Here is a 25,943-nt window from a genome sequence, read left to right as displayed (position 1 = left end):
CCTCTCGGGTGAGACACAAAATGGGTTTTCTGAGCTCATGGCACTTTGGGGAAGTATAGGGGTGTTTCTTACATTGGAATTCGGCCAGAATATCTACAATTCTCTCTGCACATTTCAAATAGCCACAATATTCTTCACTTCCTTCCCACAACTGCCATTCAGTGCCACTGCAAATTTCTGAACAGCTGTCACATTCTGCCTCCAGGGCGGCTGCTGCACTTCAGTGGCTGGTCCAGTGATTCACATGCCTCTAATTGGGCAATTAAAATTGTAAACACATCTTGGGACCCCTCAGGATGAAAAGTGCTCAAACCCCATCTCCCTGGCCTGCAGGCCCCAAACATCGGAGAAGGGACCAACTGGGCAATTAAGCATCTGATGAAGTGAGCGGTAGCTCACGAAAGCTTATGCTCAAATACATTTGTTAGTCTCTAAGGTGCCCCAAGTCCTCCTTTTCTTTTTACTAAGCACCAATTCATCAACTACTCATTGATGGAGCCAGCTGTGGCGACCGGAGTTGTCCCAGCTCAGGCTACAAGGCACAACTCAGCCTTTGATCTACAGAGACTCCATCCAAACACACACGCCCATTGCCCAGGGCAAAAGGCCAGTGGGGGAAAAACCTCCCAATTCCCCCCTTCTCCAGTAGCTCCCAGACCCAGACTGTATTAGGGCCTCAGCTGATCAGATCAACACTTGCTGGCCTCTTCCACAGCCAGCTAGAGAGTGCCTGAGCCCCGGGCGCATCGGAAAGGAGCCACAGCGCTGGAGTTCAGCCCGAGTCACAGCAGGAGAAGGAAAGCCTCCCTGGGAAGTGCGGCAGCTACAACGCAGAAGCGAAGCAGGAAGAGGCTTCGTGGGCATGCGGTTTTTTTGCAGCAACTTGAGGGAAGTTGCTCAACTAACTGCTCAGCAACGGGCACTAAAGCTGCAGCGCAGAGGGCAGCCGGGACCGGTCAGCCACGCACAAGAAACGGACGCCGCAGGGGAAGGCCAGGCGGCCTCCTTTCTGCCGTCTGCCGGCGCCCCGCAGCAGGGGTGCTAGAGCCATGGGTCCCGGGGAGGCTCCGACAGAGGGGGAGGGAAGGCGCGTGGGCGAACGAAGACGCCGGGCAGGGAGAAGGCGCAGCCACAGCCGGCAAGGGGGGCGGAGGGTGCGGAGAGGAGAAGCGAGGAGTCCGGAGAGCCGGGGCAGGGAGCGAGAAGGCGGGGGGGCCGAAAGGCCCTGGGGCGGCCGCAGGACAGCCTGGGCCCTTTCGATGGGGGGAGGGGCTGGCCCGTGGCGGGTGGCCAGGGCCGGGGGGAGCGGGGCGGCCGGCCGCTCACTCACCCTGGATGTCGGCGGCCAGCGCCCGCCAGGTGGGGGCGAAGTGGACGCAGTGGCCGCACCAGGAGGCGTAGAACTCCACCAGCCAGGCGCTGCGGGAGTCGAGGACGCTGCGCTCCAGCGTGTCCCGCCGCAGCAGCACCAGCGCGTCGCCGGGCGAGTAGAGGCCGCCGGGCTGCGCCCCGGCCAGGGCGGCCGCCAGCAGCAGCAGCGGCGGCAGCAGCAGCGCGGACGGGGGGCAGCGCCGCCTCGCCATCTTCCGCCGGGAGCCCGCCGCACGGTGGCTGCTGGCCGGGCCGCGGGGGAAGAACTTCGCTGCCGTAGCCGCCGCGGCCTGACCCTGGCCGGCGGGGGAGGAGCTGCCGGCGGGCCCCGCCCCTTCGTTGCGGCGGCCACACTGGCCTGGGCCCGGGCGCGCGCTCACCCTGGGGGGGGGCTCGGCGCCGCTCCGCTTCCCTCCCGTCCAGCCCCCGCTCCAGAGCCGGGGGGGCCAGGGGTGGGGACCCGGGCAGGCTGCCTTCAGGCCTGGGGACGCCCGGTACCCGCAGAGCCCCTCCCCCCAGCAGGGGTGGTTCCCCCGGCTCTGCTGAGCCGGGAGGCAGGCGGCACCTGGGAGCAGGGTGCCCCCCCCCCCCCCAAGCCAGGGGTTTAAAGCAGCAGCGCCCCTGTAAAACTTCTCCTGGGCCTGCACCAAAATGTTACCCCTGCAAGAGCGACCCTGTTTCCTGCTGGCCTAGGGAGCCCCTCCCCTTTTACACGGGGCCCTGGTGCCTCTTAAGTGACTAAGATGGGCCTGGCCAAAGAAGCCCCCCTCGCCCCTCCCCGTGGGCGAGTCCCTGCTGGGTGGGTCTGGGACTCTCGGGCAGGGGCAGGTAGACTGGCACAAGCTCCCAGCTAAGGGTCAGTGGTTGGGTTACGTTGGTTCCCTTTTTGTGGCAGCCTGAGCAAAGGCAGGGGTTAGGCCCCACTTCCCCCCCAGTGCAGCAAGGGAGACCTCCTTCTACCAGAAAGAAATGCCTCTCCTTGTCCTAGGACAGTAGGGAGATGTGTTTCACGCCATTGAAGTGCATTAGACGTAGGCCCCGGCCGTGAAAGAGAGACATCGCTTTGGATTAGAGGGGGCATATGATCCCATGCTAGTCACACTCTTTAACTACATAGCAGCTGCCAGAGGCCCTTGATCTACCCCCACAGATTTTAATACAGGTGTGAAGTTGGTTGCTCACATGCAATGCTAACCTACAGTATAAATACTTAGATCTAGACCTGCCACGTGCCAGCCATGCCCCGCAACACATCATTTTAATTATCTGTCAGAGCACAAAACATCAGCCAACACACCTGTTCAAAGATCAGGAAAAGCCACCAAAATCATATGCAACAAAAAAAATCATGAGATCGATATTTAAACAAACAAACAAAAACTTGCCTTGAGGGTTGGCTCAGGTTACCTTTTCAAGCATTTCTTTGTAACCATGACACCAGAAAAAAAAAAAACCTTAAAGAAAAGCAACTGGAAATTCTTATGCAAGTCTTTGTCCGCAGGAGTTGGGCTTTAAGAAAAATATCAGACAGTGTGAGACCCATGATAAAATCACAATGGGGGATTCATTCTTTTAGTGTAAATAAGTCTTCCTCTCATGCACCTGAGGTTAGGATGGTCCAGTAGTTAGGGCACTCACCTAGGTCTGGGGAGACCTCCCAATCAAATCCTGCTCCAGCACAAGCTTCTTGTCTGACTTTGGGTAAATTACTTAGTCTCTTGTACAATGGGGTAAACAGCACTGTCCTGCCTCACATTAGGATAAAAGGATAAATACATCACAAAGGATAAATACATTAAAGACTGTGAGATGCTCAGTTGTTACAGTGATGGGAGCCAATAATATTCAGCAATCAAAATGAGAGACTACCACCACTGTGGCAGATAGGAAACTTTGGGACAAATGTGTGATATCTCTTGAAATGAGGGGAATTTGAGAGACTTGCCTAGATAGAAGGGAATTTTACCTTGGAAACCCAGAAGTAAAACTGATTTTAAACACTAACCATATTACACAGAGCCCTGCCATGAGCTGGTAACACACACACTAAAGAAGAGAATTCAATTTTTTTTTTTTTGTTAAAGATGAGATTAGATAGGACCTACCTAGTTATTCTAGGACAGTATTTTTGCTCAGGCCTTTTTAAACTGTTTAAGAAAAACCATGAAATGGAAATATTCATGAAGTCAGAAGTCACAGGCATTTTTCTGTACCCTATTATTTATTTTCCAATTTTGGTGCAAACTACTAAAACTGTATTTGGGCTGTAATCAATGTGCCCTCTAATTTTTGACAGGCCGTGTGCACAAAAAAATTTCTTCTGTGCAAATTATGCTTCTGTGCAAATTTTTGTGCACGCAGTGTTTTGCCGTGTGCGCAGGGTTTAGCATCTGTGTGTGCACGCACACGTACACAGCTTAGAGGGAACAGTGGCTGCAATATGGAAATTAATCTGAACATAGATACCACACAAGAGCCAGCCAACCGTTTCAAACTAATTCCACACTCCATGTTTATTCTTTTCACTTGTTGGAGAAAAATTCTCTGCTGGTGTCACCTGCAATGGAACTGGGCCAGTTTACATCAGCAGAAAATTTGTCTTGCAAATATCTTACTGAGGGTTCCTTGCTCTGTTCCCTTGTGCGAGCATAATGTTGCTGACTTTTTTACTCTTTACATTAGACTCCCATGCAGCCCAGCTTTATCTTGGCAAAACACTAACTCGTCAGTGAAATCATTTAACATTACCGTCACATCCACCCACCCACATGCAAAAATTAATGGATAAATAAAAAAAAACACATGGAAAAATCACAGAAATCACAGCTCCAATGACAAACGGAATTGAGTAGTTACACTTTTGAATTCAGAACCACCGTTAACCTCCATGCTCCATCACCCACAAGAAAGCCTGGCCTTAGTCTCTGAAACCTGCTTATTTACACACATTTATATAAACCAATAGACCCTCCTTTTCTGAAGCTCATTTGTCTCTCTCCTCCCCCATCTTTACAGTGGTGTGCATTGGGAAACAATTCAACAACTAAATATGTGGTATTTATTGTTCTCTGTGTTCATCTTCCTTATTTTATATGGATAAATATGGGGGGAACACTTAACAGAAGCATCAGGAGAGCACGTCTGTGGTTAGTCACCATGTGATCTTAACGCGGTCATTTTTATCCTGCTTTCCCCCAAACCCTCCCTATTCCTGGTCACCCACTCCCCCATTGCAACACTATAACAGATGTTGCAAGCACTCTGGGGCAGGAATCGAGTCAGCCTCCTCCATTAGAGAAGCACATTTCAGGGCACTATAAAATCACACACAATAATACATAAAAACAGAGATGAAATTAACACCTTGGCTTTTTGACAGTCTGTGTTTCAGATCCACTGGTCTCCCAGGAATCGTCGTAATTAATGGCACTCCCCTTTATTTATGGCTTTGTTTATTGGTCCAAGTCTCAGAAAGCTCATCTTCCCAGAGCTACACCTAGATATTTAATGCAACTTGCTCTGCTAGAAGAACAGGATTCTGAGAGGCCATTAGCATTCCAGCACTTGACAAGAGACCCAGCCAGCTCTTGCATGGAGCATTTGTACGTGACATGACTACTTTGCTTTCCTGAGCAAACCATCTTCATGCAAGAGGGATGTTTTTACAGTGTCTAACCCAGCCAGGCTCCAGTCCTGACCTCTGCCCTTAGGGGCTATGATAATAATCAATATTACAAATACAAAATTACAAACCTTCCATCTAAATGAAATACTGGAGGAACTTCAGTGACTATCTCACTGTTCAATGCTTTAATTCCCAGGGAGGTTAGTGGGTAAGACGGTGGGCACTTTGGTTGCCAGGGGTAAGACTAGAGATGGGTTTCGTGTGAAAATTCCAGTGCATTTATGAGACAGTGCTTTCAATGCACAGGGATTAGCACAGAGATCCTAATGCATTCTAGCAGTTTTGGGTGCATTTCACTGGGGAGTGGGATTAGCATGTAGTTCTCCCCACTCTTTGGTAGCTGTGGTTACGTCTCTTGGGGCTTCTTAAACATTACTGCCATCTATTGTCTGTGGATAGATTTCCAGATGGGTATATCATTTATTTTATCAGTGGCAAAGAGTCCTGTGGCACCTTATAGACAAACAGACGTATTGGAGCATAAGCTTTCATACTTTATGGCAGCCCTAGTGACCATCAGACTCCCAGTGTACCAAGTGCAGTGCTAATACAGATAAAGAGACAGTCCCTGCCCCAGTTCAGTGCTCAGAAGGGTGGGGCAGATTAGAGTACCCAGAGAGACTTGCTCAAGTCCCTGTGTCCCCAGCCCAGAACTCACCCCCCCCATTGCAGATATAATTTGTGGTTACCTTTTCTTCACTGCTAAGGCCATCAACGGCCCTCATCTATATTACAAAAATAACCTAATTGAACCATGGTGGTTGTGGCGATAGGTGTTTATTGATTCTCTAATGCCATAAGAATAATTCAACATTTCAAGGAAGCCTCAGCTTTTTTACAAGACAGTCTCATCATGCTCCTCACCGTGCTTACTCATTCTTCAAGACAGGACATTCTAGTCCCATCGTATGAAGTGGAAGGTGACTCAGGTTCACTCAGTCCTTTCAGGCTTGGAATAATTTGATTTGATTGGTTAAGCTCTCCTCCACTCTAGCAGTGGCAACAGATGGGTCCCTCTCACCTGGCATTAGAGTGCTATGAAAACACAAGAACTGCATCTTTGCTCGCAAGGCATTGACAGATACTTAGCAATGCCCAATCTTTTCTAAAGGATGAGTTAGAAGACTGAGTCCTGACTTGGGCCTTCCACTTTTCTGCCATAGAAATGACAGTCTGGGCTGTTGCTTTACTATATTGATTCTTTCCCCAGGGCACATCTGCTTATGTCATTTAAAAAAAAAAAGAAAAAAAAAGAAAAGGAGTACTTGTGGCACCTTAGAGACTAACAAATTTATTTGAGCATAAGCTTTTGTGAGCTACAGCAAATTTATTTGAGCATAAGCTTTCGTGAGCTACAGCTCACTTTACGAAAGCTTATGCTCAAATAAATTTGTTAGTCTCTAAGGTGCCACAAGTACTCCTTAAAAATAATATGATTTTAAAATTCATGTGGGGCTCTTTTCAGTTGCCCTCCTAGTTTTTGAGACTTTAACTAGTCCTGCTGTCAAGCTTTTCTTCACAACTATGAACCCTAAGAATGTTCTCTCTCTCTCTCTTTTTTAAATTAAGGCCACGATTCTCACATAGTCACATGGCTCCAGGTGCTTCGACTTTAAGACGAACACTAAACATTGTGAGACTTGTGCTGAAATTGTGAGAGTTGGCAACACTGTCGACTAGCACTTTACCCTGATATTTTCAAAGGAGCCAGAGGGAATAAAGTGTCCAGTTGCCATTGAATTCCAGTTGACAGGTCTGCTAGTACCAAGGTCCATAAATAACCTGATTGAGTTTATTCCTTGGCCTTCATTTTCCCCCTTTAAATCCAATTTCTTGCACATCTAACAGATTGACATACAGTATTTTGTTTAGAATCACCCTAGATACCACCTAAACCAGGGGTTCTCAAACTGGGGGGTCATGAAGTTATTACATGAGGGATAGCAAGCTGTCAGCCTCCATCCCAAACCCTGCTTTTCATCCAGCATTTATAATGGTGTTAAATATATAAAAAAGTATTTTTAATTTATAAGGAGGGTCGCATTCAGAGGCTTGCTATGTGAAAGTGGTCACCAGCACAAAAGTTTGAGAATCACTGACCTAAACCAAGCACCACAGAGGTTAAAGAGACAGACAAATCAGACTTCAAATCCAGGCCCTGGATCTATCTGTTGGTAGAAGCTACCTGCAACTGATCTCAGTGGGATGATTGCTGTTGAAGGACTGATTGGGGTCTCACATATTTAGACTCCAATGGTGGAAAACTAGACTGAGATGAACATCTAGATTCGAAGGCTTCTTTCCCCACTCTTCTAACAAGGTTACCTCTGAGCTCCTGCAGAAAAGGAGGCTACCTTTCCTCAGATGTCCCTTTTCTTCCTCGGTCCTACTTTAAGTACCCTCTCCTATAAACACCCATTGGTCCCCTATCTTGGTAACCATTTGTTTTCCCATAGCCTCTGTTCTTCATCCTTTCCTGGGAATTTTCCAGTGTGTATTTCAAACAGCACCATATCCTGGAAAGGGCAGGAAAGGCAGAGGAAGAAAGAAGATAACACTCAGGGGTGGATGGTCACTGGTATATCTCTATTTGTTCATTGGTTACTTCAGACTCTGCTGCATCTCACTTCTCCAGCAACCAGTGCACTTCTGAGCACTGTGTTTTGCTTGCATCTCCAACCCTTATGCCATCTACTGTAAACATTGTTATAATCCATACATATTTCTTCCAGCCAGCCTGCCTTCCAGTTACCCACATTTTGGGCTGGGCTTCCACAGAATGGTAACATCAGGATAGTGAGCCACAACTGTCCTCCTCCAATGCTTGTGCTCTAAAGTGGACTCCTGAAGCAGTGTCTTCTGGCTAGCACCTTTCTTTCTGCAGTCCATTCAAACAAAGGACTGAACTTTCCAGAAACGCTTTGCTTTGCAGGATGCTCCAAAATCTGAAGCAGTGTCACATTTCAGGCCCAACAATGTTCTTCAAGCAAGGCATCGTAGGCTGTGTAGCACCCAGATTAAAATGCAGCTGAGTGTACAACAGATGCTAGACGGTGCCCACCAGAATTAACGCTGTGAATTTTAGGAAGTACCTGCCCTGCCATTGATCGCTCAGAGAATTTCATTAGGTAACAAAATTCTAGGGCAGGGAGAGGTTGGTTGAAAGCATTTATAATGTGATTATACACTTTACGTGGTGCAGGGAAGTGTTAATAATGTAGATACTCAATGCGAAAGTGAAGTAATAGGAATATGCAAGTCAGGGAATAATATGGGAATGCATCAGTTGGTTTACAGGCTGTCTTGGGAAGGGCCCAAAGCAGTGATGCAGCAGTTTGCTGCGACACTCTCCAATTAGCTGTGGCAATGTTGTCCTTTGCCAAGGTTTTCAAAAACGAAGACAAATCCAAAAGATTAAGTTTCTAACCTGAAATGCACCCAAAACTGATTCCCAGTGAATATGCTCCCATTGTAAGCATAGGCATTATGACAATTAGCATTGTGTCCTAAAGGACAGGCTATGTAGTGGAAATTAGTTCAAGGGTGGCGATGGACAACGATGTATGCTCTCCCTTTTTGAAGCACCAATTTAGACACTACTGGGTTACACCCATTTGTCCAACCAGCAGCCTACCTCAGTGCTCTGGTTTGCTCAAATCCAAAAGCCTGAGTGAATCAATCACTGTAAGACTTGATTCTAACTTGGATCCTACATGCTAAGAATTTTCCAAAACATTCGTTGGGAATGAAGCGCTTAATTCTCTGCTCACCCATTTAAACAATTTCAACCACACATGAACAAAGAACCAATTTGAAATCTAACATGGATCGAGTCCTCACAGAAGACTGTACACCTTGATTTGTAAAAAGCACAAAAGGTTACTTACCTTACAGTAGCTGTGGTTCTTCCAGATAGGTTGTCCGTGTGGATCCCACTTGCGACATGCATACACTTCGTGCCCATGAAGATGGCACAAATGCATTGTGCCTCAGTTTCCCCATCTGTAAAACGGGGACAATGAGGCTGACCTTTGTAAAGTGCTTTGAGATCTACTAAAAGCACTGTATAAGAGCTAGGTATTATTATTATTAATGCAATATTAAAGTTGTGAAATCAAGCACTCAAATTCCCAAGAAATTCCAAAACAATAAGGTTGCTCTGGCAACAATAACTCTCCCATGATGCATATAGGTAGTATTCTTTATGCCTCTTTTTCTTATTAAACAGAAACCCTAACCTATTACTCTGTCAATGTACAGTATAAAATAAACAGGATGTGTAATGTGGAGGAGTTAAAATAGCTAGATAGCAACCTTAGTGGTAAGAACATCTTGACCAAAGTGCTTGATCTTGCAACCTTAATATTGCATTAGTGCTAGTTTTTTTGCATTTAATCATGAAGAAGGCTGGCTGTCATGAATCCTGTGATTTCTGCAATTTACAGTAAAAGTCATGGCTGCTCAATAGCCTTCTGCAAAGCTCCATTAACTTTCATTTTTAAAATTACTACATTTCTAACCCTTACAAATATGAAGATAATCTTCCAAATACGAACCAAGTATAATGGATGCAATACTCCCTTCCTAGCAACAAAGAGCACCTTCTGGAGAACACTCCTTTTTACTATATAAAGATGTGTTCAGAGAAGACAAGAGCAGACCCATAAAACCATCTCATTTAGGAATATACAACAAAAACCTAGGATCATTTCTAGGAAAATTTTATCCACTTCTTAAATATATTATTGATATTTCCTATTTGAAACACATTTTTAGTAAAATTTTAAATTGAAGATTTTTAAAGTCCATTATGAAAAGTTTACCATGACTCATTTTTAACCTTTCCAACTAAAAATTGTGTCTTGTAATTTTGAAAAACAAAGCAATGACTTTCTGTTTTTTGCCACAACACTCAGCCAGCTTTAACAAACATGCAAGGACATGCTATAAGATATTATTACAATTAAGGCAATTATAATAGGATTTAGCAGATTGTTATTAGGAGCCGAAGTGCAGCATCAGGAATAAGGTGGAATATGTTACCAAGAACAAATCCACTGGGCACTTTCAGAATTATCAGCTATTTGTGTAATTATACTCCATTTTATAAAGAAGCAGGAAATAAGACAATTAATTTATAAATCAGTTTATTTACAGGTTTTATCCTCAAAGTACATTTCAGTTAACAAAGATATTTACACTGGTGTACACAGGGACAACCCTGGTTATTTTACAGTTCATAATTACAAAAAATCCCACATCCTTAACTTTACTGTGCAAAGCTGCACTGGATGCGATTATTGGCTGAAAACTGGCCTGGAAACCAGGTTAACAGGTTATTTACACAAACAAAGTAAACATGTTTATTTATTTTAATATCTGCACAATACAGTACACAGGGAGAGAGGGTCTTCCAAGGTGGCTTTGCAAATGTATATAAAAAGGCTCTGCAAAGTCAAGGAAAAAAAAACCTATTAAATGCAGGTTAATTACAGTACTCCTTTTTCATTTATATATATTTTTGCATTTTTAATTTTTATATTTCAAATATGTTCTGGATATTTTGCTTTTCTCCATTTTAGCTGATTTGTAAACACTTCAAAATTCCTACAATTTGAACTAAATACCTTGTAAGTTTCAACTGTTACTCTGCTGAATAGTAATTTATTCCCCTAGTATTCTTAAGGTAGCAATGGGATCTGAAAGTCTGAACTACACTCAGTTCTTTGCAGAAGAGTTATTTAAATGCTCTCTAACGCTGTGCTACTGAAAATCTTTTGCACATACACAATTTATTCAAGTATTGCAAAAAGATAAGGCCACTTTTTCAAGAAAGGAAAGTGAACAAGATAGATTTTTCAAAACAGGCCACAAAACCTTATGAGCAACAAAACCTTTTCTGAAAGGTAAAGTAGTAATAGCCCAGATCTGTAGCTCGGGAATTATCCTAGTCAGAGAGGTGGTCTCTTTACATATTCACACAATGCTGGGCAGTTCTACCTTGCATTAATAGTCCTTCTCCTAGACTGAAAAGGGACATAGGTCTTCATATCGACTCCATCCAGTGCTTTCTGACTCTGCCATAGAGGGACCACCCTATTTTTGGGCTCTTAAAAATTCTGGAGTTTCCATGTTCCCTCAACCTTGGATTTTCCAACACTGTTGCACCAAGATAATTCAACCATGACCCAGACAGAACAACTTGGGCTTGAGGTAAAAGGGGTAGAGGGGTGTGCGCGCACGCGCATGTGTGTTTGTGTGTGTGTGTGAAATTCAGCTCTCTCTTTATTCAACTCAAGGCTTCCCCATACTGCTTCAACAATTGATCACAAAGCCTGACCTGAAAGGACCATCACCAAATCTCGATGATCATCAGTCCTAGCCCCCAGTGTACCTCAACAATTATCAAGCATTGAGAATGTAGTTTAACAGCCATAGTTGTTTTAGTCTAGGCTGTTCCCATTACAAATTGGTACCAAAAATAAATGGTGATCTCTCCAAAACCATTACTTTTACACAGCTTCTTTCTGCCCTAAGAGCTGGAAAGGTAGCAACTGTTTCTGCAGCTGATACCTAGATGTTTGCTTACTCAAGCCAAGAAGGGCAAAAGTAATCTCCAATCTTCTTCCACATCTTGAAAGACTGACAGTACAATACACTCTCTGCTGGAGCATGTACCACACATGCACAAACTCTATATCCGAGCAGGAAGCCTCAGAGATGCAGGCTATCTCAGCAATGGCCATGGTATCCTAAGGATGGAAACTAACTTATTTCTATGATACCCATGCCACAGACCTACTTTGCAGGTTTCTCTCCTTCTGCTGGTACTCTGCCCTCTTCTATAACTATTTATAAAAATAACAATATTCTCTGCTGAAAAGAAGATAGGCCCAGGAAAAGGAATCAGACAGTGACCTGATTAATGACTCCATGCTGGTTAAACAGCAGCTGTAGCTGGTTTTTGTCAAATGCTTAAGACAGTGTTGAGGTTCAGCATCAGGATGCTAATTTACTTACACAAGTGACTCACTCATGAAAAAGATGCATACCATTCATGAAATCATCTGACTTCTGGACAGCTAGAAAGAACACTACCACATACAGACTGATACATGTGCCCTGAGTTGTTCCAAGACACTATTTGCTCCTATTTGTTCTTTGCTCAATAAGCGCTCATGGATATGGCTCACCATTAATAAACTCACACATGAGAATTTGATTGGGTTGAAAAGCCAACATTTCTCAGTGCTGTCCCTGATTTAAAGAATTACCAGTTGTGTGTCATTGTGCAAAATGCAAATATTCCAATGACAGTTTCCCAAATATAAAGATGGAAAGAGAGAAAAACAATGGAGCAATAGCACATGTATGCACAGTAGGAAACCCAACAAACAAAAACAGATGGAAGGAAAAGAGCAGAAATCTTCCCACATGCATATCATGGGCTGCAGCATCTTTGGGTGCCTCCTAACATGCTTTTGCATGCACTTCAATACCCCAACGTGCCTGGAGAACATGAATCCGCTTTGGGTCTCATCCCATGTTAGTAAACAGGACTTCCATTAGTAAGGCATTAATACTCAACCCCAGATTGTCTGTGTTCATCCAAGAAACACAAAGAGGGAGGCCAGATTAAGAAAGCACTCAAGACGAAGGGCACAGCTCCAAAAATACAACAGGGTGGCTGCCTATTGCCTAATGCTCTGGAAAAAGAACATTTGTGAGAAGGAAGGCAGGTAAAAAGGGAGCAGGAAATATTTTCACATCTTGTCTTCAGATTACTCCCTTTAACACTCCACAATCACTGGCATTTCTCCAGGTGAAGCTCTTTTCATAGTTTTCCCCTTTCCTTCCCACATTTGACCAATGAGGTTTGTTTCTTTCTACCCCTCTGTCTCAAGAAGCTGGATTTTTGTGCAAAGAATATGGACCCTAGAAGTTTCTAGGACAGATGCAGTATTACACAGGTACCTTTCACAGGTTCTGCTGTTTCAAGACCTAAGACAGTGCAACCACTGCACTGGACACTTTCTTTAACTCCAATTTAATAAATTATCTTAAAATAAGTTAAAAATCCCACAACCACAGAACAAGTACACAGTCAAGCACTGGACATTACTCTCTTTGGTGAATACACTCATTTCCCTAATCGTTCAAATAACTGCTTCTCTGATTTATTAGGGTTGGGTGGTAGCAAGGGAGGAAGCCGAGCTATTGAAGGCCAAAGTTTTGTGAAGAAACATTTTCCACTCCTGCGTGTCTACTGCCTGAGAGAATCCTGAGTATCCATTTATCTAAGAGCTGCTGGTAGTTCAGGAGCTGAAGAAATGCTGCATGGTAGGAGTAAAGCTGACCAATGTGTAGTCTCTTATGTCCAGTTTTTGGTGGCCTTTACTTTGCTCTTACTCTTGACTGAAGCAAATTAGACAGGAAATAAGTAAGAATTCTTTAGATGAATGCAAAAAAGCAAGCTCATCCAATTTCCCCTTTGTTAGCCCACCAAGACCAATCATGTCTGGTACCACATTGCATGAAGAAAGATGGGAATGGATATCAAGGGAATGAAATGGACTCTGGAGTGAAAAAATTGATGCATATTGTTAGGACTGCAGGTACAAAGTGGTTAATAATGTAACACTATTAATTGCCGTAATGTCCATTTATGGCTAAAAATTGACAAGCAGTTATCAAAATCATCCAATACGCCTTTCTAAAGATCACTTCAGTTTAGATTGCTGACAGCAATTTTGGGCCAAGTGACCAGTATCTCAACCCAACCACATCCAGCCACCTTCAGAGTACAATCGGAAGTTCATAGTCCCAGTCTGATACCATGGAAAGGTGCTGACATATACTGTGTGTGCTGAATTAGCAAAAGGATGGTGTGAATATACCACAAGCCAGCATCAAGTGAAGGACCATGCTTGGCTGCAACAACAAATCCAGTATAAGGTCTCTACAGGCAGGGGGATGTAGTACTGCGTTCCCTTATCACATCTGAACTGCCTTTAAAAACATGTATGAAAGTCCAGCAGCAATATTGCTATGGTGGAGATGTAGTATATGTCAGGAGTCAGAAAGCCCATGACAAGAAATTTCGCAGTTTTTGGTTTATTTTCACGGATGTCACAAAAGCAGTAGTCTCCCTTGTTTTTCATTTATCTGGTTCAGAACATTAATAGTGTCTCTGATTAAGGCCTCGAAAATCCCATCTGCCAATTGCATCTTCACACAGAGCTCATCCTCATCATAATTCACCCACTGAGCTTCTTCCTCATGGAGTTCCTGCACCTTGGATTTTAGAGAGAGAGAGAAAAAAAAGTGTTAGCACTCTATTGTTTCTTGGAATATTATTCTTCAGGCCTTCTAGGACAAATGAAAAACAAGCACGGAAAATGAACAATACAGAAAAAGCTGGCAATGACAGAATTGTTTTTATATACAAGTTGTTCCACAACAATTCTCAGAGCAGTAAAATGAACAGTTATATTATACAGCTGATCTCTTAACCAGATCAATTAATTTTACCAAAATATTTTTACTTTTTAAATTTTTCCCCTTTGGTTTACTGTTGATTTTAATGAAATTCATTCTATTTTTACATAAGTTTTGCGCTTGAAACACACTACTGATATGTCATCATTCCTGATTAATAGTGTGAATTCAAATTGAAATATCCTTAAAAATTAATTATTTATAAAAAGTCAATGATATGATCAGTGCTGCACAAAAGAGGAAAATATGATTGAAATCAGTAAGAAAGTACAAAGAAAAACAGGGGGAGGAAGAAGGTAGGTGATTAGAATATGGCTAATAAGCATCAGAAACCCATTATATCAAAGACATTTACATTTCACAACTAATTCTCCTGAAAGTAGAAGCAAAAATGCTGGCAGGTAATGCTACTGTGCAATACTATGATATTGCAAAATGGTTTCTTTGTACAGCATGTTTTATGCTTCACTGCTCGTGAAAGCTCTACTACTAACTGAATTTTATGCTACGTACAGCTAAATAATTTCTAACAATTTGATGATTTTTCTTTCTTGTCCATGAGCAGACCCCACAATTCTTAATTGTTATTCAAAATTAGGTATTCAGACCCCAGATGACAGGTTGCATACAAGAACATAGACAGAATTTCATCAGCAAATAATGCATAGTCCGAAGGCTGTCCAAACTGCATGTTACAAATATTAGAATTTTAAATTAGATCTTTTGAACATTCATGCTAAAATTTCGTTTCCGTATGTATTCACATTAGTAAACCTTGAGTGCTTCAGCTTACTCAGAAAGAACAGGACATCAAATAAAACATTCTTTTGAATGCTAGGGAGTATCTCTTGAAAACTCTTCCACTATTTGCTTAGTTTCAGTGCTAACCCACATTGAGCCATGAACCTTGTATTTGGCACAAGAGTATCTGTTTACCTTAATTAAAATATATTTACGTTATATAATCAGAAAAAGAAAAGAAGAAACCTCATTGTGGATAAAAGCTGTCCCAAAATATATATGGACAACTAGTAAGCTAGTCAGGCAGACATTACTTTGGAATACATGGTCAAAACAAGGCTGAAGAACATTGTTTGCAATAGTTTTATTAGTTATATCAACATATATGGTATTTTATTCCATTTATGTAATAAAGGAGGAGTGAAAGAGGGAGAACTGAAATAAACCCAGTACCCTCTTCCTCTTTGTTTAGTCTTTTGAGTTGAGTTGTCCACACAAGAGGACTTCGTCTGCTGAGAGTGTGAAAGGGGACAAGCTACTGTACAAGAATTCTTTGCAATTTAACAATCCAAAAGTAATGTGAAGGCCCAACAGGCTGCAATGGAGACTACAGAGGAACAGAACTTCTAAGGTTCTAGCTATGTTTACAACCAGTTATGCACATGGTTTCACAGTTTGACAGCTCCTTTCATACTTATTGAAGAGTTTGGAAAAAAAAATTCACCTCACCAAACAAGTGTGAAAGGGCAATTTTTAGGTGTCCCACACTTTCATTAGTGCTCTGCACATTTCCATAGATCCACCCTAGTGTAGTTAAAGAAACTGTCATTCATACATATATAAGACAAAGGAAAATCACTCCCTAATAATTCCTTTTTGTCATAGTAGTATGGGGGGGAAAAAAGAGGGTTAACAGGAACCAACAGTTAAGGACAAAGTGCTATGGCTTTGACTACAAGGAAACACAGTGGCAAAGACACTGTCAACCAAGCCCTGTATATCAGAGGTCATCAGTCCTTTCACTTCCCCCCCGGAAAGAGAGGCTCTGAGAGGGAGGACAGTGTGACACTCTGTACCTCAGGGAAACACCCCTGCACCCTCATGTTCATCCTTATAACATGATTGCGTGATATCCAATGCAAAGTTTGTCATGCTGGGTGTCTTTGGAAGGCTCATGATACACTAGGCATTGTTGCTATAGTGATGTTATAGGCTGTAATTTCATGTATATAGTTATGAGGCTGAAAATGTGTCCTCATGGCTTAAAAAAAGCACAGACCAAAACTCTCCAGAAACAGAGGCTCAGGCAAAACTCTCTAAGAGCAGAGGGGCAGTTCACACCTCATCAGGGCATGTATGAAACAAACCCAGCTCAGCCTCACAGGAACAAAGGACACTGGCCTAGGGAGCAACAAAGGATCTGTTGGACTCTCGAATGAGTCACCCTCCTTCCCTTGGTCAGTGTAGGACTATGAGGAGGTAATGCTCACCTGACTCTGAAGTGAGGGGGAGGGGAAAGCCAATAGGGAAGAAAGAACATGATAAAAGGGAGAGATGTTTGCCATGCTGGCTCTCTCTTCCACCTCCATCTACAGACACCACCACCAAGTGACTTAAGCGTTGATCAAAAGGGAGAGCCTGGCTGAAGGGCAACCTGCCAGCCTGCGGTGAGAAGCATCTAAGTTTGTAAGGGCACTGAAAGTGTTAAGATCAGCTTAGAATGCGTTTTGCTTTTATTTCATTTGACCAAATCTGACTTGTTGTGCTTTGACTTATAATCACTTAAAATCTATCTTTGTAGTTAATAAATTGTTTGTTTATTCTACCTGAAACAGTGCATTTGGTTTGAAGCGTGTCAGAGACTCCCCTTGGGATAACAAGCCTGGTACATATCAATTTCTTTGTTTAATTGACAAACTCATATAAGCTTGCAGCATCCAGCGGGCATAACTGGACACCACAAGACGGAGATTCCTAGGGTTGTGTCTGGGACTGGAGATATTGGCTAGTGTCATTTGGTTGCACAATCCAAGGAGCAGCTTACATGTTAGAGGCTGTGTGTGAACAGTCCAGGAGTGGGGGTTCTCACAGCAGAGCAGGGTAAGGCTGGCTCCCAGAATCGAGGACTGGAGTGACTGGTCCAGATAATAACAGGGGAATGTCACAGACAGTTAACAGAGAAATCAGAAAAAGGTATAAGAATATAGGGTGGCATCTCCTCAGAGGAAAGGAGGGTGGGATGAAGGATGACAGGGGATCAGACTAAGAAAAGGAATTACAGAGACTAAACTTCTTTTGTTCTACATCACTCTTCTCCTTTCCTTCCAAGGGATTCAGTCAAAGACATATATTGCATGCACCAAGTGGTGCTCTGAGAAGGGCCTACCTTATCATGCTGATTGCAGAATTCTACAACTGAAGGAACACTCATGTGTATGCAGTCTAGGTGATAGTGCTTTATGAACAGTAGGTGATGTTTGACCAAACTGGTACACTAGCATTTGGCTAGCTAATAAGCAAATGATACTGGTCATTACCTATCTGGTGGTTAAAGTGAGTTTTTACACCCTTGCAGCAGTTTTCAACAATTTTGTGTGCTATGAAGCTTTCTGAACTCTCATGAAAGAATTCACTAGAAGCTCACACCTCTGACATCAGGACTGAAATTTCCCACCTTGGAGAGAAGCAGGGCTTGGATAAAGTTGCAAACAGGACAGGTTAACTAAAGCAGAATTCATGTCCCCTTCATGGATGAATTCTGGCAGGAGAACGAATACCATCTTTCCTGGAAAATACTGAAGGAGGTGTGCACATATGTGTAGGAGAGAGAGAAAATGAGGGAGCTTAGAATTCTCCCATCCATCTGACAAGGTATTATGACAACTAAAAGCAGCACTTTAAAAGGGTAGCTTGGGCAGCATCTGGGGAAGGAGACTTCCTCCTGACTTTATGAGGTTGGGACTCACCACCGCAGCGCCTCCTGCTGTTCACTCTGGGAATTAGCTCAGTTCATGCGGAGTGCCTTCTGTTGGTGGTGTCCCATCCGTCTCTCACCCTAGATAGGCATCTCGACCCGTGTTGCTCCTTGCTCAGCGGCGTCCTCTTCGGGACACTGCCCTCCAGCAGTGCCCCCAAGTCCACACTCGCCCCCTTCCAGGGGGGGTTAACAGCAGTCTTTTCTCTTCACTCCAGCCGCAGTGGCCAACCACATCCCCAAAGTCTAATCCCTTCTATCAGGGGTCGGGTGCAGTCCGCTATGTCCACTCCTAACGGCCGGGTATAGTACAAGGGGGAAGGAGGGGACCCAGGCTCGTCCTCTACTCTGGGTCCCGGCCCAGGAACCCTCTGGTGGCAGCCTCCCTGCCCTCCTTCACTACCCTTGTTCGCCTCTCCTCCCTGGGCTGCTTCCCCTTCAGCCCCCTTGCGGACCCTTCTATCAGGGCCTGCAGCCCGGCAGGTATTGGGCTAGAGCTCTCCTCAGCTCCCCCAAGCCTGCCCAGCACTGCACTGTCCTAGGTGCTGGTCTCCTTAGCTCAGGAGACAGACCTTTTCCCTTGAAGGTCTGGGAGAAACTCTCTGCCTCTTGCCTGGGCAGCCTTTATATAGGGCCTAGCCTAGCCCTGATTGGCTGGCTGTAATACTGGCCCTGATTGGGTCTCTAACAGGCCCTCCCTGATTGGCTACCGCTTTGCGCAGCCGCTCTGGCCTGCTGTGTAACCCCATCTGGCATGAGGGTGGGGCACTGCGCCACCACACTGGGATTCAAATGCAAACATATGAGTACCTGCAAAATGAAGGACAGGTCCTACTGAGGAGTCACTGGATGATGTAGGAGTCTCCAACAAAACTTAATAAAAACCAGCTGGGAAATAGTGTCCCTGCTCCTGAAAGAACTCCAGTAAGAGAAAGGACAGAAGAGTAGACACTCAGGTTATAGACACTGAGCTCTTTTTGAAACCCTACAAAGAGAGCATTAAAATATCTTGCGCTGGCATTGATATTCCTCTCATTGCCCCACTGAACAACAACAACAAAAAACGGTTCCAAATTCATGCGTATTTCACAGAAGTAAGCTCTCTGCTGCTAGCTAGAAAGACTGCAATTTCAGAAGAGATTTCCTCTTCTAGGAAGCAGCTATGGTTTATTTCCAAGCTCTCCAAATCACACTGAAAGAGGAGGATTGTGGGCCTTGGATCGACAGGTCCAAAAGGTCAAATAACGTCCTAATGACAGGCTCATCAGCTCAAAAAAATAGGGGTATGGGCCTTCAAGAGGCTTGACAGCATTAACTCTGCTTTGTCCTGCTTTGCCTTCCTCAAAACTCTGAAAAGAGATAGGGGAAGAAAGCAGTGGTATAGCTCCTTGCCCCAGTCTCATGCAGGCAAGCCCACAGGCAAGTAAAAAACATGGAGACCTGGGAGAAGGGTCGAAATTTGGGGGTGGGGGGGAGCATGGGCTGTTATAGTAGGGATAAGGGAGAGACGACAGAACTGGGGGTGGGGATATTAAATCAGTATCTTAGATGCCTGTATACTAATGTGAGAAGTATGGGGAATAAGCAGGAAAAACTCAAAATGCTAGTACATCAACACAACTATGACATAGTTGGCATCACAGAGACTTGGTGGGATAATATGTATGATTGGAATATTGGTATAAAAGGGGATTGCTTTCTCAGGAAGGACAGGCAGGGAAAAGTGGGAGGTGTTGTCTTGTATATTAAAAATATATACACTTGGACTGAGGTTGAGATGGAAATAGGAGACAGACTTGTTGAAAGTCTCTGGGTAAGGATACAGGGAATAAAAAACAAGGGTGATGTCAAGGTAGGGGTCTACTATGGACCACCAACCAGGAAGAAGAGGTGGTTGAGGCTTTTTTTAGACAACTAACAATCATCCAAAGCACAAGACTAGATGGTAATGGGCGACTTCAACTACTCAGACATCTGTTGGGAAAATAACACAGCAGGGCAAAGATTATCCAACAAGTTCTTAGACTGTATTGGAGACCATTTTTTATTTCCGAAGGTGGAGGAAGCTAGTAGGGGAGTGGCTGTTCTAGATTTGATTCTGACAAATAAGGAGGAACTGGTTGAGAATTTGAAAGTGGAAGGCAGTGTGGGTGAAAGTGATCATAAAATGATAGAGTTCACAATTCTAAGGAATGGTAGGGAGAACAGCAAAATAAAGACAATTCATTTCAGGAAGGCAGACTTTAGCAAACTCAGGGAGTTGGTAGGTAATATCCCATGGGAAGCAAGTCTAAGGGGAAAAACAATTGAAGACAGGTGGCAGTTTTCCAAAGAGACATTATTAAGGACACAAGAGCAAACTATCCCACTGCATAGGAAAGATAGGAAGTATGGCAAGAGACCACCCTGGCTTAACCAGGAGATCGTCAATAATCTAAATATCAAAAAAGAGTCCTACAAAAAGTGGAAACGAGGTCAAATTACAAAGGACGAATATAAAAAAACACCACAAGTATGTAGGGACAAAACTAGAAAGGCCAAGGCACAAAACAAGTTCAAACTAGCTAGAGACATAAAGGGTAACAAGAAAACATTCTACAAATACATGAGAAGCAAGAGGAAGACCAAGTGGGGAAAAACAGTAACAGAAAATGTGGAAATGGCAGAGGTACTTAATGACTTCTTAGTTTCAGTTTTCACCAAGAAGATTGGTGGTGATTGGACATTTAACATAGTGAATGCCAGTGAAAATGAGGTAGGATCAGAGGCTAAAATAGGGAAAGAACAATTTAAAAATTACTTAGACAAGTTAGATGTCTTCTAGTCACCAGGGCATGATAAAATGCACCCTAGAATACTCAAGGAGCTGACTGAGGAGATATCTGAGTCATTAGTGATTATCTTTGAAAAGTCATGGAAGACGGGAGAGATTCCAGAAGACTAAAAAAGGGCAAATACAGTGTCAATCTTTAAAAAGGGGAATAAGGAAAACCCACGGAATTACAGACCAGCCAGCTTAACTTCAGTACCTGGAAAGATAATGGAGCAAATAATTAAGCAATCAATTTGTACACATCTAGAAGATAATAAGGGGATAAGTAATAGTCAGCAGGGATTTGTCAAGAACAAATCGTGTCAAACCAACCTGATAGCTTTCTTTGACAGGGTAACAAGCCTTATGGATGGGGAGAGCGGGGGGGGAAAGTGGTAGACATGGTATATCTTGACTTTAGTAAAGCTTCTGAAACTGTCCTGCGTGACCTTCTCATAAACAAACTAGGGATATGCAACCTAGATGGAGCTACTATAAGGTGGGTGCAAAACTGGTTATACACTTATAAAGTTTGTGGACGATACCAAGCTAGGAGGGGTTGCAAGGATTAAAATTCAAAGTGATCTGGACAATCTGGAGAAATGGTCTGAAGTAAATAGGATGAAATTCAATAAGGAAAAATGCAAAGTACTCCATTTAGGAAGGAAAATCAGTTGCACACATGCAAAAGGGGAAATGACTGCCTTGGAAGGGAGTACTGCGGAAAGGAATCTGGGAATCACAGTGATCACAAGCTAAATATGAGTCAATAGTGTAACACTGTTGCAAAATAAATAAATAAATAAAATAAAGCATCATTTTGGGATGTATTAGCAGGAATGTTGTAAGCAAGACACAAGTAGTAATTCTTCCACTCTACTCCATGCTGATTAGGCCTCAACTGGAGTATTAAGCCTCCTGTGTCCAGTTCTGAGCGCCATATTTCAGGAAAGATGTGAACAAATTGGAGAAAGTCCAGAAAAGGGCAACAAAAATGATTAAAGGTCTAGAAAACATGAACTACGACTGAAGAGTAAAAAAACTGGGTTTGTTTAGTCTGGAGAAGAGAAGACTGAGAGGGGACATGATAACAGTTTTCAAGTACATAAAAGATATTACAAGGAGGAGGGAGAAGAATTGTTCTTTTTAACCTCTGAGGAGAGGACAAGATGTAATGGGTTTAAATTGCAGCAAGGGAGGTTTAGGTTGGACATTAGGAAAAACTTCCTAACTGTCAGGGTGGTTAAGCACTGAAATAAACTGCTTAGGGAGGCTGTCCAGGTTAGACAAACCTGTCAGGAATGGTCTAGATAATACTTAGTCCCGCTATAAGTGCAGGGGACTGGAAGGATGTGGAAAAATTGGAAAGAGTCCAGCGGAGGGCAACAAATACGATTAGGGGGCTGCAGCACATGACTTATGAGGAGAGACTGACGGAACTGGGATTATTAAGTCTGCATAAAGAATGAGGGGGGATTTGATAGCTGCTTTCAACTACCTGAAGGGGGGTTCCAAAGAGGATGGATCTAGACTGTTCTCAGTGGTAGAAGATGACAGAACAAGGAGTAATGGTCTCAAGTTGCAGTGGGGGAGGTTTAGGTTGGATGCTAGGAAAAACTTTTTCACTAGGAGGGTGGTGAAGCACTGGATTGGGTTACCTAGGAAGGTGGTGGATTCTCCTTCCTTAGAGGTTTTCAAGGTCAGGCTTGACAAAGCCCTGGCTGGGATAATTTAGTTGGGGATTGGTCCTGCTTTGAGCAGGGGGTTGGACTAGATGACCTCCTGAGGTCCCTTCCAATCCTGATATTCTATGATTCTATGACTTCTCGAGGTCCCATCCAGTCCTATGATTCTATGATAAATTACTTGTGGGCAGGGCTTTAGACTTAACGGCCCAAGTGAAAAAGCAGGGTACTCTGGTTGTTGTTGCAGAGGCAAGCCAATCTAATATCCGTGCCCGAACACAATGAAAAAGCATCAAGATCTTTAGACGAGGAGGGACCTTCTTGAAGGTGAAATTTTCAAAGGTGTAAAGGGCAGTTAGGTACCAAACTTGCAGTGAAAGCCAATTGGGAATTGGGCATCTATGACACCTTGGGGTTCAACCCAGACCAGTAAGGGGTTGTGTCACTGCCTGTCCTGAAACTCGGGGTGCCTTAAATGCAATGCTGATGTGGCTAACAGCCCTGACACCAACAGCCAGCATACAAGAATGCAGATCACACCCTGGCTTCCACCACCCAGTTATTTTTTTCAGGGTCATCCCAACACTCTCCCAGTCCCAAATTTCCCCAAACTGTCTGCCCTGCAGTGTTGAGCCCTCACCTTGATCATTTACAGAAGTGATCCATTTCACTGTCCCCTTAAAGAGAAAATACCTAGCACCTTATGACATTAACTGGGTTAAGAAACACTATTTTAATCAAAGCACTGAATGGTTTCTAGTAAAAGTTAAACAAGTTAAACAAGAAGTCACAGGTTTAAGTGATACCAAGTATAAGGAATAAAGATAGAATGAATCACAAGCAAACAAAAGTAAAAATATGCTTCTAAAACTAAACCTGATTGTACAAGAGACTCTAGTTTGTTAAAAGATGTGTTCCTCAGCAAGTCTCTTTCTCCAGCATGGCTGACCAGACTGCGGCTGACCAGCCCCTTCACAGAGCTCAAAGTGCTTGGTTCCTTTATGCCTCCTTAGGTGAAGGATGCTTTGAGCCCTGCAAAATGAAAACTTCCAAATTTTTTGCAAAATCCCCTTTCCCCCCCCATTTTTGACCAGCTCCAATCTCAATGGAAACCTGATTGATGGGAGAGTTCTTGGAATGCTGTGCTGATTTGTGTTACTGACACTCTGCCACAAGGCTGTCTCTCTGCTGGAGGCAGGGGAATCCTCAGTAGAGGTTGTCTCTGCAGATCATCCTTCTTCCTCATTTTTTCTGCTCTCTTTTTGGAGGTCTATTTTGTGCCCCCTCTCTGTGTAGAGTCATGAAGTTTAAGGCCAGAAGGGACCACCAGATCTCTAGTTTGATCTCCTGTACATCATAGGCCACCAACACCACCCAGTACTAAACCCAACAACTGTACTTGTCCTTTTCTTCAGTTCTGGGCTTAGAAATGAGGAAAAGAGGAAAGAAAGCTGGGCAAGAGGAAACAGGAACAGAGGGAAAAACAAAAGCAAAGAGAAATCTCTGAAATGCAGGGCTTGCCTGAGAGAATTATTGCCTCTTTGCTTCCTGGTAGGCAAAGTCACAATACTATAAGTACTTGACTGTCTTTTTTGGTAGGCTGGGAGAAGAGGAAAGCACAACAAATTTCCTTGCCTATATTACAAACACATTACACCGGTGGTCTCCAAATTGTGGTTCCCAGTGTGCTGGATGGTCACATGGTGGTGGCTCTCCTTGTTTCCAGCTGCTACGTTATATTTAATACAGCCAAAAGTACACACTTTACTAAGAATACTTTTCCAAGTAAGCAATTGCTGTAATTGTCACAGGATGTTACACAATTATGAATGGGAAGGGAAGAAGCCTGCAAGAGACTTTACTAATATCTTATTTCAGGCAATGAAAGTTTTAGAATCTCTGCCTCACACTATTAAAAATGAAAATAATTATAATATAACTCAATTTTCACTATGTTTATTTTCTGCATTTCAATAGTCTTTTATAAGGAGCAAATCAAATTTGGACAATAAATCAGCCATTATAAACAAACTAACTACAGTTTAACTTCTATATTCTCCTATGTGACACTGGCAGAGCAGGTGCCAGCTGATGCTGAAGCCACAGGTCAATTCACTTGTGTATTAGTATAGATCAAAATAATTGTCAATGTATAAGAGTGTATCTGGCATTCAAACTTAATGAAAAACTAATTGGTTGTTACTTGCATTGTTTTCACTTATTTGTATCCTGTTATAATGCAATAGCTAACATTTATATTGTAAATACCACTAACTAAATAACCCATCAGACAAGAAAGAAGCCTTTTGAAATGCAAATGAAGAACTTTAACAGAAAAGTGCTGATTTCAAAGCAAGTGGTCATCATGATGATCGGAGGTCAAAGACTCAAAATGCATTCCTCACCCTCTGTCATCAAAGGAAAAGACCACTTGAATAGTGACCCTGTCAGCTTGATTTCTGTGAGAAGAAGCTTTAAAAATGGATTAAAGGAAAGATCATTCATCTCTGGACTTTTGGGATGTGTACCAGATGCAAAGCAGAGATGCCAGAGACAATCTGGGTACCCTGAAAAGACTTTTGGGAAACTGGCAGTTTATTACATGACTGCCACCATTTGGTATTACAAAGAGTGACTCACTTGTACATATATTTTACCTGCTTTAACCTCTCAATAACTCTCATTTCCTTTTCTTAGCTAATAAACCTTTAGTTCATTTAAAATAGAATTGGCTGCAAGTGTAGTCTTTGGTGTAAAATGTAGAATACCAACTGATCTGGAGGTCTCTTGGGACTGGGACCAACCTTATGTGACGTGATTTTTGGTTTGAGTTACCTTTTATCACAAAGTCTAGTTTGTCTGGGTGGCAAGATGCACTGGAGATCCAAGGGGACTGTCTGTGACTCTATGGTAAGACTGGTAGTGATCTAGGAGTTCACACTTGTTACTGGCTTGGTGAATTCTAGTTAGAGAACACACTACCAGTTTGGGGTATCTGCACTGAGGTTGGCACTCAGTTGTGAGTCACTCCAGAGCATGAGAGACAGTATTTGAGTTGCAGAGATATATTTGTTAAATACACCTATACATAAGAACACAGACAAAAACAAACGTCAACAAAATCTAAATTTTCAACCAAATTTGATTTGTTCCTTTAATGGACTATTGCCGTGCTCA

At 43.2% G+C, this 25,943-nt stretch overlaps 2 protein-coding genes across 13 annotated transcripts in view; both read right to left on the bottom strand.

Moving 5' to 3' along the window:
- The window catches only part of QSOX1 (quiescin sulfhydryl oxidase 1), a 38,728-nt gene extending 36,733 nt beyond the window's left edge, over positions 1-1,995 (bottom strand). The window contains exon 1 of the mRNA XM_043491302.1: positions 1,331-1,995. Coding sequence (XP_043347237.1) covers positions 1,331-1,583 — 253 coding nt within the window. The 5' untranslated portion in view covers positions 1,584-1,995. The remainder of the gene's footprint in view (positions 1-1,330) is intronic.
- Positions 1,996-10,186: 8,191 nt separating this feature from the next.
- Positions 10,187-25,943, bottom strand: part of CEP350 (centrosomal protein 350) — a 136,348-nt gene continuing 120,591 nt past the window's right edge. For all 12 annotated transcript variants that reach the window (XM_043491378.1, XM_043491385.1, XM_043491379.1 and 9 more), the window contains one exon: positions 10,187-14,350. In XM_043491378.1, the coding sequence (XP_043347313.1) occupies positions 14,186-14,350 (165 nt within the window). In that variant the 3' untranslated portion in view covers positions 10,187-14,185. The remainder of the gene's footprint in view (positions 14,351-25,943) is intronic.

The sequence above is a fragment of the Dermochelys coriacea genome, chromosome 8 (genome assembly GCF_009764565.3).
Source record: "Dermochelys coriacea isolate rDerCor1 chromosome 8, rDerCor1.pri.v4, whole genome shotgun sequence".
Classification (NCBI taxonomy): domain Eukaryota; kingdom Metazoa; phylum Chordata; order Testudines; family Dermochelyidae; genus Dermochelys; species Dermochelys coriacea.
The sequence above is the reverse complement of the archived record's forward strand: the minus strand, read 5'-3'. Positions and strand labels throughout refer to the sequence as shown.